Consider the following 19,989-nt stretch of genomic DNA (forward strand, 5'->3'; position numbering starts at 1 on the left):
TAATTTTAGACAAAGAAAATAGCTTTTTGAGTTGGACAAAGTAGAAGTATTAGAAGTAGAAAAGGGAAGGGACAGTGTTGAGATCGTTTACTATGAAGGTAGTTCAAGCATGAGGTCATGAGGGTCTAGAGTAGGATAGTGGGTGGAAAAGAAGAGGCAGATTTAAGGACATGCTAAAGAAGAATCAACAAGACAGTAATTGGGGGAAAGGGAGGCATCAAAGGTGGCTCCATAGCACACAAGTAGGATTAGGAAAATTGTGTTACCAATGACCTTGAAGGGTTTTTTGGGAGAAAGGTGATAAAATTTAATTTTATGGCTGGTAGAGATGGCCAGCAAGAAGCTGTATGTGCAGAACTGAAGTTTAGGATGGAGATGATAACTTGAATTACCTGAGTAGAGTTGCTTGTTGACCAGATGAACTTGGATAATTTTCTCTTCTGCTATTATTTGGGGGAACAACAGAGAATCTTAAGGATACCTGTATTTGGGCAGTGGGAGGAAGCTTTGAAACTAAAAGGCAGATGAAGCATGACCAGAAGACTAATAGTATTGTAGAAGGAGGCCATTCTACGTAGCTGGGGGTATGGTCAACGTTGAATGCTGCAGAGAGGTCAAGGATAAGGCCTGAGAAAAGGCCAGTTGGATTTGGTCATGAGGATTTGGAGAAAACAGTTTCAGTTGAGTGATGGGTGAGAAGTTAGACTAAGGGAGTTAATAGCTAATGGCTGGTGGTATGACTTGTATTCCAATATTACAAGATTTTGTGGTTAGGAGAAGTATAATTATTCCCTTGGTGGTAGCAAGGCTAGCGTTATTAAAACAAAATATTTTTGATAGCAGGGACCTGGCAGGAGCCATTGGAAATACAAGAAATAGGGAACAGTTGATACAGCAACGTTGCAGGGAGGAGGTAGGGATACTGAACCAGAAGTATTGCGTTAACCTTAGAAAGGAGGAAGGGCAACTAGTCATTTGAGACTGAGGATAAAATAAAGGAGGATGTGTGGGAGATAGAGAGATTTTTGAGAAGTTTAAATTAAGATGTTGGGGATGTTGACACTTACCTTGCTTCCTGCTTCACTGAGATTATTTAGTGAGATGATTTGGGATGAAGGATTCAAAGCTTGGAGTTTGTCTTTAGGAAAGTAGAAGAAGTTTAGAAAGGTTACTGGAGAAAGATTGGTAGAAAGTTAATAAAGGAAAATAAGGCTTTCTAAGCACCAGGGAAGGTTCACTAACCTTCAGAGATACAGTGGTTATTTGGGTTTTCTGGGTATTAGGAAGCAGGATTAGCTCTTGGGAGTGGAAGATACTGAGTGCATGGCACATGTGCTACAACTCAGGGCAAGTGTGTGTGGATCCAGTGTATTTCTTTAGTAGATTAAAACAGTATTACACCTGGCTCCGTTTCCTAGAGCGTGGGCTTAGCCTCCCCACCTCCCACATGGGAGAGGCAGTTAAGACGGGATCCTTGCCTGGGTTGTCCTTGCCTCACATTTATTTGTCCACAGTAACCTGGCAGGGGAGGTGGCGGAAAGAATGGGGAAAAAAAACCAGTATTACAAATCAAATGATATCTTTCATGCATCCTGTGTAATATGTTGCTAAATAGGTATTGGTGACAACATTTTAGAAAATACTTAAGTGAAGGATGGTTGGACAGGATGAACTGTGGAATTTCCTTTTAATAGTGTGTAGGTTTATGTACAGTCCTTTAGAAATCTTCAGTTGTAATTAGTACTGCTAGCTTAAAAGAAATTTACTTGTTCATACCCCCCTCCTTTTTTTCTTTTGTACTCATAAGGCTTTTGAGACCTTAAATGACCAGAAAGGTTCTTTGAATTTTGTAGACCACATATTCAGTAGAAATGTTAATGTTTGACTTGAAAGTCATTAAAGACATTTAGCTGCCACCGAATGCCATGTACAGATTAGGTACAGTTTTCCAGGGAAAGTGCCATAAAGAAAGGTGCCCAATAAATACCAGATTATTACCACTCTTGGATTTTAAATTTTAAATGCTCTGGGGCTATTTCTTAGCCCTATGCAACACTTAGCATTGTACCCTTAACTAGTAGAGATCATTTTTATGATTTTTATAATTGGCCCATAGTATATGAGGGACCCAGTATGAGACAGTGTGGTGAACACTGTGCAGACTGATAAATCAGTGTAATGTATGAAGGCTTGAAATGAGTTAAAGTGAATCTGAGGGAAATTTACTAATTTGCTAACAGTTGCAGTAGGTACGCAGAACAAGCAGAAAGGATTCTTGGTCACTTTTTTAAAAAGCTATCTGTCCATTTGTTTTTGATGAGGAAAGTTAGATTTAAGCTTAGTTGGAAGGAAAGTTCATCTTGTACTTACAGATGAAAATGGTGGACTACATAACTCGATTTGTCAGACATAATCCATAAACTGTCTTGAACCTCATTTTTTTCTTTACACGTTTTTGAGCACCTTAATCTTTTGAAATTTAATTAATTTCTTAAGGAGGGAGTGGTTACTTTTCAGTGGTACTTGGTCTGGGCTTTGGATGACACAGTTTTAGACCGTTAGTAAGTAGTCGTGAGAGAAGATCATAGATCATTGCATTGTATCTGTGGTCTTATTTTTGCTGCCTCATTTGTGTTTTTCATCTCAAACTTTAGATCTGTCCTATCCATACAACCACTTGTCTACTTTAAATGAATTAAGGTTAAATAAAATTAAAAATTTAATTTCTTAGTCATACTAGCCGTGTTTGAAGTGCTCTATAGCCACATGTGACCACTGGCTATTTGCATTCATGGTGAAGAGAACATTTCTATCATCACAGAAAGTTCTTTTGGATAGTGGTGCTCTAGATTTTTAATTACTGTTGGTATCAGGAAAGTAAATGTCAGAAGCTTGAAATAAATACTTAAAAAACTCAATACATGGGATTTATACTGCTTCAGTCCTAACAGCTTCAGCTTTCTCATAGTTAAATATCATTCCTTTAGGATAGGCTTTATATTTACTTTTGGTATTAGCTCTTATTCAAAATTCATTCTAATCATATAAAACAGAATAAAAATGGTTGTATTAAGAACTATCTCTTCCAGACTGTTTATTCAGCAATTTTATGAAGGTATAATTGATGGTACAATAAAGCAATAATTGATGATACAATAATGTGTATGTATGTAAAGTTTAAAATTTAATAAGTTTTGACATATACACTTCTGGAGCCATCACCACAGTCAGTATAGTATAATACAGAAGTTTCCTGATGCCTTGTTATGATCACTCCCTCCTTTTCTTTTCCACCCTCTCTCGCCACCTCCAGACAACAGCTGATCTACTTTTTGTCACAGTAGATTACCTAAATTTTCTAAAGTTTTAAATAAATGGAGTCATGTAATATATACTCTTCATTTCTGTCTGACTTCTTTCACTCTGCATAACTATTTTGAGATTCACCTGAGTTACATGTACAAATAGTTCATTACTATTTATTGTATTGCTTTATCACAGTTTGTTTATCAGTTAGTCTGTTGATGACATTTGGGTTGGTTCCAGTTTGGATTATTACAGATAAGCTGCTATGTACATTTATGCACAGGTCTTTGTATTGACATATACTTTAATTTCTCTTGAGTACTTATCTAGGCATGGGATGGCTGGATCATATAGTAGGCTGTATTTTTAACCTTTTAAAAAACTGCCAAACTGCTTTCCAAAGTGGCTGCACCATTTTACATTCCCCCCAGTGGAGTATGAGTGGTCCAGCAGCTCCATATACTTGCCAGTTCTTGAATGGCGAACCTTTTAAATTTTATCTGACAGACTATTTTAACAAGTAAAGACTGTCCTGGTAGAATTAATTCCCCATCTTGCAACTCTTTTGTATTTAAAATGCTGCAAGAACAGTATTTTGTGTTTTGCAATTTTCTGTACATTTACTTACTCTTTATTTTTGATGGTATTTACTCCCTAATGCTGATTTGAAACTCAGTTTGTAGGAACCAATACATTTTCTTCTTTTTGACTTACATATTTTTCTTTTTTTTGATCTAGCGGCCCCTTTGTTGCTTTATGCAAACAGAAGGGATTTACGATTGGTTGATGCTTCAAATGGCAAAGAGAATGCTACGATTGTAGTTGGAGGCTTGGAGGATGCAGCTGCGGTGGACTTTGTGTTTAGTCATGGCTTGATATACTGGAGTGATGTCAGCGAAGAAGCCATTAAACGAACAGAGTTCAACAAAACTGAGAGTGTACAGAATGTTGTTGTTTCTGGATTACTGTCCCCTGATGGGCTGGCATGTGATTGGCTTGGAGAAAAATTATACTGGACAGATTCTGAAACTAACCGTATTGAAGTCTCTAATTTAGATGGATCTTTACGAAAAGTTTTATTTTGGCAAGAATTGGATCAACCCAGAGCTATTGCCTTAGATCCTTCAAGTGGGTAAGTTTTGTGTAATGTACAAAGCTTATTGTATCTCCTTTTCCTGGCTGGTTTCTCTCCATTAGCATAGATACCCCTTACCTCTAAGAGAAAAGAAACATCAGATGCCAGTTTTATATTCTTTGGGTTTCTTTGTCAAGTGTAACTGAATATGGGAAGTTATGTTGTGTTCTTAAAGTAAAGTGTTTCTGTAAATAGTTTTGTGTTTCTCATAGCGGTTATGGGATAGCCATACTTACGGTTCTTGGTTTTTCTCTGCATTTATTTTTCATAATTATGAGAGGATAATTAGAAGGCAGAGAAGAAGGAATGATAATAAGAGTAGTATTTGATAGCTCAGGATGATATAAAAAATGTCTGAATCTTACAACTTTTATTATAATCAGGATTATTTTATATTACTACTATCTTTTATGTTAAGTTCTGAGGTATTATTTAATATATAAATGTTGAGTGAAAAATAAAGTTAATAAATGACTTATTTCTCGTTAGCTAAACATGTATTTGCTGTAAAATTTTATTTTCTAATGAGAAGAGAAACTTTAAACTATGGGCAAGCCTTATTATAAAATGTGAACTCTGTCCCCACATGCTTCTCTGTTACTGTCTTTCAGTCCTGCCATATACCATTCCTTGATATTTCTCTGCTGAGTATGTTGTCATGCCAAAGTTTGTCATGACTAGCTATAAATAATGAAACATGAACCTGAAGTGAGTTACTAATAATTGGTTAAACATCTAAAGGTAAATAATCTGTGAATAACTGTTTTAATATTTCGTTTTCTTTGACTTACAAGTATATTGGAATCTGCTTTAAAATTCATTTATAGAAGGGAGTAGATTAATACTATGTAATAAATTAAAATTGTGGAAAATGAAACAAAAGTTTATATGTGCTCCTTTGTCTTGATATCAGTCCTTATTTGGTGACAAAGATTAAAGAAGATGTAGGAAAATGAAAACATTTGTCTAATTGCAAAAAGTAATATGGAGAATGGTATAGCAAAATTTTAGGGTGGGACATTCTGGAAAACACATATATATACACTATATATAATATATACAAAATGTGTTTTTAGAGGGGCATTAAGAGGTATCTGCTGTAGTCAGAAGGTCTCTTAATAAAGCATCAGAAAATATACTGGCTCTGGCGGTAGGAAAAAGGATTGAATGTCCCAAGGAGGCAGTCACAGATGTTGGATGTATGGTAAACTGCTGATTGAAGAATTTGGTTGTTGAAAACTTGCAAGATATTTTTGAGAAATGGAATCTGTTTTGCCAACAAAGTTCGTTCAGTCTCAGTGTTGCAATGCTTCTGAGGTTACTGCTTTGTAGAACACACAGGATTTTGGTACTTTCAGTAGTTATTAGGGAGTAATACTTTGGTGAAAAGATAAATAGTTCTTTTTTTCTTTTTTTCCTTTTGACAAATTCAGTCTTAACTCTTAAGCGTGATGATGGGAATTTACCCAAATATCTATTAAATTGTTAATATGTTCAGAGCTTTGCTTTTTGTATTCTTGGGGAGGGAGGGGAATATCTTTAAGGATATAGTATCTATTTAAGGACAGAAGACATGGGAGAGAGAACCTTTCCTTCAAAGCATGTTTATTTGCATTATGTTGTATGTGTGTGGAGAGGGGATGCGTGTTAAAGGAATTAGAAAGGCTACGAGAGCTCTTAAGGAAGCTCGGTGGATAAAACAGCTTGATTACCACAATCTGGAGCAGCATCTTGATTATATCCATAAGGGATAGTGACTATGTGATAGTACAGAGTCAGGGGAGCTGAATTTATAGACAAGTCTTGACCATTCAGAATCTCATAATTTAATGAGTGAATGAATCATTCTCATTTTGCCCCCTAAAACTGTGAGCTTTACTTTTGGGTGGCAGGTCCGATAAGCATCTTAGGAAATAAGTTTGCCATGTGATTAAAAAATACATTATGGTTTCCGTGGCTTCAATTTACCTATGACATTTACCAGTATTTAAGGTGAGAATTTGCCAGACTCAGCTGATAAAGGATATTACTGGAAGAATCAATTAATAATGTGCTTTGAAGGTAGAAAGTTGTGTTACTTAAGCTTCTAAGGGATGTTCAGTGAAGAATAAGTATGTTTTTCCTGAGGCCTAATAGGGGTTTGGTCAAACACTTAATGAAATACCTTTCATTATTTTGATATCTGTGGCTAGTGTTGAGTGTGTGTGTGTGTGTGTGTGTGTGTATGCGTGCGCACGTTGTGTGTGTAAATCACTTTTTTCCTCCTTTAACAATTCTAAAATTTATTTTAATTTTTGGAAGGTTATTTTGTATCATGTCTATTTTTAAAAATTATGCAACTGGAAGTAAATAGAATGCAGCCAAATGGTATGCATTTGGTAATTAGCATGATGAAGTATATTTAAAATTTTATTTTAAAGTCATGCATTAAAATATATGTTTTATCAAACAGTTTTTCGGTTTTGATCTTAGATTTGTGTTTAATGGAAAAGTAATTTTGGATTGAGTGTATCACTTATCAAACAGAAGAGATGATTTCCAGATTTATTTTTTGGGGGAAAAACGAAGTTTGCGTTCCAGAGAAAGTACATGAAAACAGTGCTGAGGAAAAAGGTGGCTTTATCAGAGTTCCAGGATATCCTGGGTTATGAGGTTCAGAAGAGCTGACGGAGCTCTCTCCCTTCAGCTTAAGTGAAAGGAAAGCTACTGAATGAGTGGTATTGTTTGAGCCCTGGGAACTAGCGCAGACATCTGTGCTTTCGGATGTATGGGGTTCTTTGTGCAATCAGTGCATTTAGCCTAGGCTGAGGGAAGATTTTTATTTCCCTCCCTAAATTTGGCCTCTATTAGTCTGAGATTTTTTTTCTCTCTTTTGAGTGACTGGCAGTGTAGAATTCAGAATGAGTAACAGGGAAATGTGTATATGGAAATTGTTCCAGAAATGAACAACCACAAAACAAAAGGCAGTGTCCTTACTTTGTAGTGAGAGGTGATTCCTCTGTGGCCGCTCATAGTGGTGTTCCTTAATCTGTTCTTCAGTGGCTGACTGTACTGACTTTAGTGATGGCGAGGCCTGCTGTTTGAGGTGCAGATAAAGCAGTTCTAAAGGTTGTTTGTTAAGGATCTGTTTGTATTCCAGATCATTTTGAATATTTTTTAAAAAGTTAAACTTTAGTGAATTCAGACTGAACTGAATTCATACTGAACAGCTTTGAAAGATACATATTTTAAAAATACATTTTTATCATTGTTAAGAATAATACTAACAACACTGAAAGTTCTGCTTTAAAAATGCTTGCAGACCTAGTTTAGAAAAAAAAGAATGATTTATAATTTCCTATCAATTATATACACACAATTCTCATATCTTGAGTATGTTTAAAAGTATTTTCTACACTGGTATATCCCAAATGACTAAAATAGTTCCTGCCACATAGTAGGTGTGCAGTAAATATTTTCTGAATGACAGGGCTTTCTATTTTCTTTTATAATCCTATAAATTGTCCTTGATAGAAACATTGGCCTTCTGAGCAGATGTAAATTTTAGCATGGTCTTGTGCATTCTAAATCAATATGGTTTTGATTGCAATTGGTTTATTTAAAACATAATTACTATTTTTAGTCTCTTCATTAGAAGTTATCAAGATCATATTTTATAAAAATATACTCAGTAGAGTTTGTTTTATGTCACATCTACCTCTATTATTTACCAAGCAGGTTACTTTATTTTCTTTGGACCTCAGTTTCCTCATTTCTATAATGAGTTCCTTTCAGTTTTGACATTAAGTTTTAAAAGTGAGACATTTAAAGAAAGTACTCCACATACCTACATTAAAAATTTTAAATTACACATTCAGGTCTAGTTTAGGTACGCTACGGTTAGAACTGTGTTTCTGCACAACAGACGCTTAAAATTTTGCTTCTGCTGCCCTTGTATATGTCATCACACTTGACCTCCTTTTTTAGGGCTATTTCACCCCTAAAACCAGTGTAAACCTTTTTTCTAGTTCTCCTTGATGTGAACTGAGAAATACTTAAAAATGTCAAAGGATTCTTTTTACATGAAGAATGAATAATGTAGCCTATTACTTTTAGGCAGATTATATAGATAGATTCAGATATGTTTGGGGGTAGATTTTTTTTTTTTGAGATTATCTAAAAATTAAGAGTGTGTTGGAAAAGCCACTAATCCAGGAAATCTGGATTAAAGTTTTACCTTTACTAGCCTCTGGGATAGGAATGAAGGCCCTTGGAAGAGAAAACTTTTTTTAAAGAATAAATACCTGTGTGTATATATTTATATATATTCTCAAATGTTAGTGTCGGGCTTTTCTCTTTTCTTAAAAATACCTTAAACCTCATCCAGTTTTTAATTCTTTATATCTAGTGATATCCATCACATCACAAATTGAGTTTTGATTATGTGGTCTAATATTTTTATGTTTCTTATATCCAGGACCACTTCTATTGAAGGAATACTGAAAAGGGAAATATTTGCAGTATGACTAAATGACTTTATGTAGCCCAGTCTCTTAATAGCTTTACCTTTTTAATAAAAGCTTTCCTTGCTTGCAGCATTGACCTTTTAATTCATCCTTAGCAGGAAGAAGAATGGAATTTTATGAGAGTAAAGAATAGAATACCTTTAACTGAGTATTGGCCCTGCATTTTGGGGAGTTTATATACCCTTGCTATATTCCAGTGTGATTGGCTCTTCAGAAATTATAGCAGATTTGTTTGACCACACCTAGTATTTATGTCATTGAGCCTTTAAGATTTTGGAAAGAGGAGTTTGTGATAGCTAATTTGTGAAGTAGGAATAAAAAGATTGCCTTTAGTTGTTTTTTGTTTTTGTTTTTGTTTTTTTTTTTTTTTTGCAGCATTTGTTACAGATACCAAGTTCTTTTTAGAAATTTTTCTCTCAAAGTCTTAAAACTGTGATTTTTATACTGTTGGTTTTCCTACCACTTGGACCATGCTTTTCCTTTCTTCATTAACTCTTAAAGTTTGAAAGTGCATCATTCTCTTTATTCTTTCCCTAGATCATATCCATTTCCATCACTTTTGCATCAAAGCGAATAGCCAGTCATCCTAAAGCTCCATATTGTAAAGCACTGGTCCTGTTGTGAAAGATTTTGCTATGAACTGTCAGTAACTTACAGTTTTGAAAGAGGTCCTGATAAATTGGGGAAGGCCTATTTTCTGCTCATTAAATCCTGGGACTGGTTGGGAATTTTAAGGATCTTCTAGCTAACGAATTTACTATCTAGAATGTAATACTACATAAATACTGTCAGTAGATTCAAAATACTGTCTTCCAAATTTATTTAGGTAATTTCTTTCCCACCCATTGCAATGTGGCATTTATAATATATTTATTACTGTTTGTATTCCATTTTTAATATCCCCCCATATCCTGGTTGATTTTAATTCCCAATTTATTTTGGGGTTATGTGAAATAATTGATTTCTAAGAGTTAGAGATGACACAAAAAGTTACACTTAGAGTAGTGTCCTTCCTTCCTATCCTTCTGCCTTGGTCCCATTTCCCCTTTCCAGCCTGTTCCCATTTATCCTCTGGAGATATCTTACTGTCTTTTATTTCTGGTTTTATCTTATTGAATTCGTTTTTCCACAAATGAGCTACATATATATATTTTCTTATAGTCCCTTTTTTTCTTACACGGAAGAGGAACATGTTAAAGATGCTCTTTTGCACTTTCTTTTTTTACTTCACATCCTGAATATCATTCCATATCATTTCATAGAGATTTTTCTCAGTCTTTTTTTGTGTGTGTGACTGCATAGTATTCCATTGTGTGAATATGCCTCATGCCATAGTTTATTCAGCCACTCTCCTATGTTTAAAAATTTAGGCTATTTTGTTAGCTGAAGTTTTTAAAGCAAATCCACACAGTAATATCTCACTTGTGAATAGTTCATTTTGCATCTCTGAAAAGTCGACATTGTCTTCCCAAACCATAGTACCATTGTCTTCCACACACAAGAAATGAACATGTCTTTAATATTAAAATTATTTGGTTTATATTCTAATATCTAATAGTCTCAGAAATGCCATTTTATAGTTGGTGTGGAATTAGGATCTAAAACAAGATTCACAGGTTGCATTTCATTATGCCTCCTAGGTTTCTCTAGAGCATTCCCTCCTTTTTTCCCTCTCCCTTTTGACTTATTGAAAAGATTCTACAGTAGTCCTGTAGAATATTCCAGATTTTGGTTTTTTAAAGAGATTCTTCTGTTGTTTGACTTTTATCTCTTTATGTTTCTTGTAAAATGAAATTTATGATAGAAGACTTGGTTAACAACAAGTTCAATGTTTTGGCACAAATGCTTCATAGATAGTACTGAGTACTTTGTATTCATCACATCAGAAAGTACGTAATGTCTTGTCCTACTTGTAGTGATGCTAAGATTGTTCAGTAAATTCATATGGGGAAAGGTAATATTTTTATTAGAATGTTGAGCTTTTCCTCCTCCTATAGTCTTCAAGTGATTAGTATCCTTTTACACCCATGCCAGTATCTAGTTTCTCATCCATTTATTGTTTTATCATCCACTGAGATCATTTTATATGTTGTTTCATCAGGGATGTCTATTATTGTTTTGTGATGTCTTGTCTCATGTGTTTTTTTTTTTATATGTGTTAATCATTTTAAGTATTTAGAATCTTTATCGGATTGTTCAGTTGTCTGAAGTTCTTGGAAATCCAATTCTTTTCTTTGTTATATTTCCTGATTCTTGCTTAAAGTGAACTGTTTCCCTAGGGGTTTTATAATTTTGGATTGTGAGCACATCTTCAGAGGGGTTATCTTTGAGAATTGTGAGTAACTTCGTGGAAGTGGTGGGGCGTGGTCTTACTTTTCCAGGGAGCTTTTGGTTTGCTTTTGGCAAGCACCCTAGAGGTGTATCCAGGGACCTACTTTATCTTTTATTTTTAAATTCAGGTATAGCTTATACATAGTAGAATGCACAGACTTTGTTGCAGTTTTGACGTATGTGTAGGCTTATGTTATTCTGTTCAGAGATCATTTTTCATATTTAATTTATGGAGTTAGGAGTTTTGTACAGTGTAGATATAAGAAATTCAAACTCTAAACCTATGTGAGGATATTTTCTGGTTACAAAGTCTGTGGTGATTTTTCCTAGCTTTTCAGAGTCTAGGCCAAAGCAGAAAAAAGCTGCTTTGCCTCCCTCTGCCAATGGCAGATTTTCCTACTTCATTGTTTCCTGAGAGTCTTTGTGCAGAAGTCTCCTGACAGTGCTTCCTGTGTGTCAGGGCCTTGCCTTTTTCCCTGCTTTGCCATTGAAACGGAAGTTCCTCAGTTTCTCAGATGAGTATATCCTTCAGGGTTGCTATAGCATCAAGCACTTACTGGTTTTTACTTGCCTATTAATTTTTGGCTCTCTAGAGATTTCCCCTACTTTCATGCTACCTTAGCTGTACGTTTAAAGGAGTGTTTATACATTTTCATTTTGTGTATATGTGTGTCTCAGTCCGTTTGGGCTGCTATTACAGTACACCACAGACTGAATGGCTTATAATCACATAAATTTATTGCTTTCAGTTCTGGAGGCTGGGAGGTGCTAGTATGGTCTGCTTCCGGTAAGGGTCCTCTTCCCGGTTCGTGCACCTTCTTGCTGAGTCCTCACGTGGTGGAAGGGCCTGGGGGTCTCTCGGGAGCCTCTTTTATGAGGCACTTAATCTCGTTCATGACAGCTCTGCCCTTATGACTAAGCCCCTCCCAGAGGCCCCACATTCTAATTCTGTCATCTTTGAGAGTTAGGATTTCAACAGAAGAATTTTGAGGAGGCACACACATTCAGACCATAGCAATGTATAAATCAAATAAAAAGACTAACTGGTGGTCCGAGGTGTTTTGTAAAAGGAGAGTTTTCTGGTTGTGTTGTGACCAAATTACCAGAAATAGAAATTCTAGCTTCTATTTTTTAAATATTGCCTTTTCTTATTGAGGATATATGTGGATGATATGTGGACAGTTGGGCATTATTCATACTTACTAATATGCGTACTAATAACGTCTTTTAATTATGGGTAGTATTATGTAAGTAACTTCAAAGATCATGAAGTGATTTATGACCTACTATAGATCTGGTTCACTTAGTTTTTATGACTCAATTCTAAATGTTGTCTTAATTGGCCACCTTTGTATGTAATTACATCTTGTAAAAGGTGAAAATTTATCCCTTCAGTTTAGATTTATTGAAACCCAACATTTCTGAGTATTTTTGTTAGGGCAAACTGGATTCAGATTGCGTACACATACTAGACTACGAGTTTGTGAATATTTTGGAAAATTTACTGTTTTATCCTTACCTAATCGTGGAAATTACATGCTGTGGATTGTAATAAATTTGTATAGCATGACTGATTTGTATAAAATCTAGTCTCATTGACAGTTGAGATGTTTTTACTTTATTGACATAAAAAGTTTTGATGTCTTGAAAACTTCAGTGTTTTCTTTAATTATTTCCTAATTACAGTGAAGCCTATCTTCTACCCTTCACTCCATTTAAAAATTATTTTCCAGAAAACATTGCAGATGGATATCAGGCCAGATACAGTAATAAAATTATGTTTGTATGGAAACTGTTGTACAGCATATAACAACCTGGTACTGATTTTCACAGTTTTTGATGAATAACAGATGTGCATACTCTGGCAAAATGGAGCTGTAACCACATATATTTAATTCTTTAGTATCAAGTAAATATGTTTATCTTCTCTTAATTCAAAACCAAAATAGAACCCATTGAAGCCAAAATAAATTAGAGGCCAAATAGACTACATAAATTGGAGAGTTAGTAATAATTGTTGCTGAAGAGAGATTTCTCCTGTGTAAGTCCGTAACCTGGCTTTTGAGACCACCATGGGAGATATTTATTAAAAACCTTTGCATTTCCTAAAGGTACTTTAGGTATCCTTTTGACTTTTAAATACGATGCTGATAAAGTGTTTCCAGAATATATTACACAACTACTTGAATTTAACAGCTTTGTTAAGTACTTTTAGGTAACCATAGGTTACTAAGCTAGGTTAGCTGCCCAAACAAGAACAAAACAACTAATCCAAACCAAACCTACTCTTTAATATGTGCACCCCAGTTATTTTTTATTTTTGGAAAGAGTCCAGAATAAAATGATGTAGTCAAAGGAGTTTACCTCATAGTCTAATTTTTAGGCAGCTGGGTTAAGGGGGAGGTTTTCAAGCCTCAGTGTCAAATATTCGTCATTCTAATAATAGAAAATGTTTATGTCATATCCTAGCAGACAATCTGGAGAATGTTTTTTTTCCCCTTAGGAATTGTCTTTTTCTCTGCGTCCTGAAATCTCTATTCTGCTAGCAGTCTTGGTGTTTCCCATTCTGCTAGCTGATCTTTAAATAAAAAGTTTACACTTACCTCTTATTGGCTGATGCCTTTTCTTTTCTTTCTTTTTCTTTCTCCCCCTCCCCTCCCCTCCCCTCCCCTCCCCTCCCCTCCCCTCCCCTCCCCTCCCCTCCCCTCCCCTCCCCTTTCTTTCATCCCCACTTTAAAGATTAACTCTGTCTTGAAAGTAGTAGCCCCTAAATACTGTTCTTTATTAAATCTAACATCCTACTCATTGAAACTTTTAGTGGATGCCCTATAGCATATCCTGGTTCCTTTATATTATCTTACGCAGCTTGACAGTTACAGCCAGAGTCTCTATATTTGCTTTGTATATTTTAGTGCTTGAAATGACCTTCCCTTACCTCTCCAATGCAGTTATAACTCTGGATGACTTATTTGACATTCATTGCCCCTATGACGCTTTCTGTTGGCACCTCTACTCTAACTGTGTAAAGCTTCTGGAAATTTTGAAGTCATAGAGTTATTTTGAAAAATGACAAAAACCTCCAAAGGATCCAGTTTTGTTTTTAAATGATATAATAGATTGATGTGAAAAGTTGGAAAATTAAAAAAGTTTCTTGGGAATTTTAAAAGCTCTTTTGTAAACTTTACTAAAAATTTTTCTAGGTCACATAGTCTCTTTCTGATACACAGACTGAACCTTTCATTTCTTCCAGTGCCTAGAGCAGCAGAGTCTGTTGCGTTTATAGAGATACCGTATATTTGTGCCGTGTCTGGATTACATGCATTTGAGGGCAGAGCGTGCTAGTCCTGTCTTGCATTTCACTTGTACTGAGAGATATAAATGTCAGAGCTCAACTTTGTCCCCTCACCTGGCTCAAATAAAACTCTTGGGTAATCAAACTCAAAATACAGACAGAGTGCTTTGTCTGATTTTGGAGGACAAATCCCAGTGGATGTTTTCTTTCCTTTCTCCAGGGTTTTTCTCCTCCTGGCATGCTGAATGATAAGTTTGGGTTTGCAAAATGGAACTCCCAGTGAGATGAGCTACCACCGTTCTCCAACATCACATCCCTGTATAACGGTCCTAAACAGGGTTCAGTAGCTTCCTTTCCTTTTGAATCAGCTCCATTGCTTTGTCCTTCAGTGCAGGAAATGCTTCTTCCTGCACTCCCTGGAGAAGGGCAAAGTCTCATAAAGCAGATTCTGAGCCTGAAACCTAGAAAAGACTGTACTGTAACCATTGCAGAGAGGACCCAGGCAAAGAGCTTCGTTCTGCTGAAAGGTTATTGCATTGACTGGAGGCATTTTAGGAATAACGTTTAATCTGTTTTCAGTCTCTGTTTCTTATTGCTTCCTTTGAATACATCATTTAGCTGCCTTTGGGGAAATGTGCCACATGAGGATTTGGTACCAATCTTGACACTAAAAATGAGTGCCAGGCTTTCTAGAACAGCAAACTGAAGCAAAAAGGGCTTTGCCTTTTTTTGAAAAAATAGACTATTTTTAGAGCAGTTTTAGGTTCACAGCAAAATTGAGTGTGACAGAAATATTCCTAATTCCCTCCTTGTGTACCTTGTTTTATTGCTGTCATTTGTTTCACGTGTACATAAGCTATAATTGTCAAATACATTGTTGCTATTGTTATTTTGAACAAATTGCTGTCAATTAGATAAATTAAGAATAAGAAAATAAAAGGTTTTATTTGAAATTCAGTTTTCCTTCTCTAATACTCTTCCTTTCCTTAATGTAGATCTGATTTTCTTACCTGTATCATTTTACTTCTTTTCGAAGAACTTCTTTTCTTGCAGGGTGGGTTTATAGGTGTAAATTCCCTAAATTTTTGTTTGAGAAAGTGTTTATTTCTTCTTCATTCTTGAAGGATAATTTTTCCAGGTACAGAATTCTAGATTGGTAGGTTTTTCCCTCTCAGCTCTTCAAATATTTGACTTCCTGCTTGCTGTTTTCTGAGCTTCTTAGATTGGTTTGATATCTGTTACTAATCTGGAGAAATTCTAACTTACTGGAATATTCGTTAAATTAGAATATGCTTGAAATAGTCCTTTCTCCTCTTCGTTTCCTTTTGATATTCCCACTATGCATGTGGTGTACTTTTTGTAGTTGTCTCGCAGTTCTTGGGACATTCTGTTCCATTTTTCCCCCTAGTCTTTTTTCTCTTTACTTTTCAGTTTGGAAGTTTCTGTGGACATTTCCTAAAAGCAGACATTCTTTCCTCAGCTGTGTCCAGTCTTCTAATGAGCCCATTAAAGGCATTGGTTTCTGTTACAGTATTTTTTATCTCCAGCATTTCTTTTTGGTTCCTTCTGAGTTTCCATCTTTCCGGTTATATTACCCAATTATTCTTGCACGTTGCCTGTCTTTTCCTTTTGAGTCCTTAGCATATTAATCATGGCTGTTTTAAATTCCTGGTCTGATAATTCCAACAACCTTCCATATCTAAATCGGTTCTGATGCTTCTTCTGTCTCTTCAAACTTTATTTTTCTTTTAGTAAGCCTTGTAATTTTTTGTTGAAAGCTAAACATTATATATTGAGGAAAAGGAACTGTGGTAGATACGTCTTTAGTAGTGTTGGGAGAGGGGAAGTTCTGTGATTCTGTGATTAGGTCTCAGTCTTTGAGTGAGCCTGTGTTCCTGGGCTGAGAGCTTCACAAATGCCTTTCAGTTTTATCTTCCTTTTAGATGGGGCAGGATGGTTAGAGGGGGCTGGAGCTGGCTATTTCCCTTCCTTCAGGTCTGTTAGCCTCTGATAAAGCTCTGATAAAATAGTTTCTATTGAGGGAGAGTTTTCTGAAAGTTTTCTTTGTGAAGATAAATAGAATACTCTGATCCAGTTCAAAAATGGTTACCTTTTCCTTCCCCTTGCTGAAAGCATGAGGGAATTTTTCTTTTATCTTGACTGTGAGGACCTGTTAGAGTTCCTGGAGGGAAAACTCACAGCAGTGTGAGGGCCAGCTCGTGATTTTCTTTGGAGCTTTTAACTTTGAGATTTGTCCGCACTGAGCCTCCAGCAGTTCATCAGTTACGTGTAGATTTTACTGCCCCGGTACTGGTTCCTACGAAGGTTTCTGCTCTGGTAAATTATGATTTATCTGCCTGTTTGCTTCTCCAATTTTTGGATCAGCGGTTTGTTCTGTGACACTACTCTGATGCACCTAAGAAGAACTGTCGATTTTTTTTTTCCAGTTTGGTCAGGTTTTTGTTTGTTGTTAGGATGGAGTGGTAACTTTTAAGCTTATTAAATATTGGACTGGAAAATGAAATCAAGGCTTTACTTTTTCACATTAAAAATCCAAATACATGAGGCTTAAGTAAAGAACAATATGGTATTTATTAACTAGAAGGATCTTATATAATATAATCTGGAATCTTAATTCTGATACATGTGTTCCAGGCATATTTGGAGGTTTTAATTTGGTTTGGGACAAGCATCCAGGGAACAGAACCTGTGCTGTTTTATCTTATTTATATCCTCAGTCTCTGTCTAGTTCCCTAGGCTGTTGGTATTGGATCTAATAATACTTTAATACATTTTAATAAACTGTGTATATACATTAAACAGATACTGTTTAGACTAGACTGACTTTGTTTAAGAATCCTTACATGAGACTGAACTAAATAAGTGAATCCACATCATCTCAGTTTATATATGGGAAGACTGAAGTGGAAGTGAAAGCGGTAAGATGAATTTATAACTGTCTTTTAAGTTTTCATTAATTTATTAACAATACAGGCTTAAGTGAAACTCTCAGCTTGGTTGTAAAATAAGATATGAAATCTGTTCTCTTATAACTGTAACATTTTTCCTTTGAAGTCTAATTATGAGCAGACAACTATTGTAATCTGAAAGAAAGTTTTCTGAAATGAGTCTCCTTAGACTGAAAAAAGTGGTGTGTGCATGGAGATAAGTCTTCAAATGTGTAGACTCTACTCTGTTTAGTAGAATTAAAGAGGACTTTGGAAATATGTATGTTTGCCTGAAGAATGAGTGGTAAAATTGTAAGCTTCTACATAGAAGGTGAGAAGCATCGTAAAAAAGCACACTGTAAATTTATCAAACCCCTTAGAACTCTGCAGCAGAAAGTGAACCTTAATCTATGCAAATTAAAAAAAAAACAAACAAAACATGTAGGTGTTTGGAGGACCCCAGGAGGGAATGCAGACTGAGACAAAAAAAACCCTTATTCTATTAGAAGCGTATGAAAAAATTTCCCCACTGAGTAGAGTGGGGAGAGGAAAGATGCTGACCTAAGTAACTTTGGAATGCATGGAACCTGTCAGACCAAGGGCAAAAGGAATGCACATAAGTAGTGTACTTGAGTTGATAATATTGCTTCCCTAGAGGAATAGTTAACAATTCTGATTGTATATTAGAATTCAACAATTAAGTAAAACAGATGGTAGGTGGTGGGTACCAGGTTTTCCACAGTTGGATGAGAAGTTACCGACAGTAGGAGGCTACAGTGATCCATGTGGGAGTGGATTGGAATTGGAGACATCAGTGTGAGCTCATGTTTAACTTAATGCAGATGTAAGTAACACAGATATAATCTCAAGTGAGTTTAGTTCATCAACCTCAAAGCAATCAAAAATAGATATTTCAACCATGGAATTAATAGTTTTTTGTAACTAAGGTAGGAGTAGTAGAAAAGGTTATTAGTAGTAGAAAAGTTTTGAATGAAATAATTGGGGAAGTATTTCTTTAAAACCTTGAAACAGCTTTGTAATTTTTATAGCTTAGCTAATGAATGGCATGAGACCACATTTTTTGAGAGAATGATTTAAAACTATTTTGTCTTGGTGTTGGACTGTGTCAGCCATAATTTTGGATTCAGAAAATAGAGTCATAATATGATTGAGATTTAATTGATGGTTTTTCCAAATCGATCTAGGAGCATTTTGCCAAATGGTTTATAGATTTATCCTAGAAATACTGCTTAGTGTTTTCTAGCGTTGTGTATACTACTTCTGCTATTGTGTATTTACCTGTGTATTTTCTGATGTTACAAAGACACATCTATAAGGAAAGATAATACTTTGGTTTTATTCTCTCATTACAACACAGATTCTGATTTAGTAGTTCTAGGGTGGAGCCTGAAATTTTGTTGAGGCTATTGGTCAATGTATCATGTTTACAAGGCATTTGTGCAAGGGGTGGTCAAATGTTTCCTATAAAGCCCAGTTAGTATTTCAGTCTTTGTGGGCCATCTGTAGTCACTGTTACATCTTTCTCTTTTTTCTTTCTCTCTTTTTTTTAAATAACCCTATAAAATGTAAAAACCATTCTTACTTAATGGGGTCATACAAGAGTAAGGCATGGATCAGATCTGACCCCGAGCCATAGTTTGCCTACTTCTGTTTTAGAGAAAGAATGTATGCATGTAGCTGTTGATAGAAACAAATATTCTAGAATTGGTGTTTGTCAAGACTTTTCAGCATTTCAGATGATCATATGATTTTTCTTTGACCTATTAATGAGGTGAATTATTGCTGATGGGTCAGAAACTTTTTGTTGTTATTTACAAAAGCTTATTTTTCTTATTTTAATTGAGGTATAATTTTACCTACAGTAAAATCCACCCTTTTTAGTGTATAGTATTAAGAATTTTGACAAATGCATACAGTTCTGTGCTGACAAAGATGAACAAAGCTAGACCCCAGTTAAAATGGTAAGGATAGTTTTAATCAGTAATACATTACTGCAATATGGAAAAGAGTCCTGCATGAATGGAGCCTGACTTTGACTTGTACAGCAGTGACTTGGTGTTTTGAAGGGAGAATGAGGGAATTGAGAAGGGATAAACGGGGGGTTCAGTAGAGCCAGGGAAGTGATAAATAATAAAAAGCAGGAAGAGGGGATTGGTCCATGTGAAACTAACTGGATTGCTTAACTGGTGCTTCCTGAAGGCTCCTCCCTCCCACAGAGACTGCCAGACAGAGGCCTTCTGTTCAGGTGTTGGCCGGAACAAACAGTAAATTCTCTTGGCAGCTTTGAGTTTTCCCAGGCAGGTACTTTAAGAGGGGCTGGAGTCATCCAAGGGATGCAGCCTGAAACTCGGTTAGTGTTTTGTTCAGGACTCTATGAGCCATGGTTGAGGCCTACTTGAGAAAGGACTCAGGAGCCTGGCTAGTTGAGTTAAAGAGAGAGTCTTTGTCAGT

The 19,989-nt window shown here is 35.6% G+C and overlaps 1 protein-coding gene across 3 annotated transcripts in view; it reads left to right on the top strand.

Moving 5' to 3' along the window:
- LRP6 (LDL receptor related protein 6) overlaps positions 1 to 19,989 on the top strand; it is a 125,615-nt gene that overhangs the window by 11,862 nt on the left and 93,764 nt on the right. For 2 of the 3 annotated variants that reach the window (XM_032473222.1, XM_032473220.1), the window contains exon 2: positions 4,045 to 4,438. The exons of the other annotated variant lie outside the window; for it this stretch is intronic. In XM_032473222.1, the coding sequence (XP_032329113.1) occupies positions 4,045 to 4,438 (394 nt within the window). The remainder of the gene's footprint in view (positions 1 to 4,044; positions 4,439 to 19,989) is intronic. 3 annotated transcript variants of the gene reach the window in all.

The sequence above is a fragment of the Camelus ferus genome, chromosome 34 (assembly GCF_009834535.1).
Source record: "Camelus ferus isolate YT-003-E chromosome 34, BCGSAC_Cfer_1.0, whole genome shotgun sequence".
Classification (NCBI taxonomy): Eukaryota; Metazoa; Chordata; class Mammalia; order Artiodactyla; family Camelidae; genus Camelus; species Camelus ferus.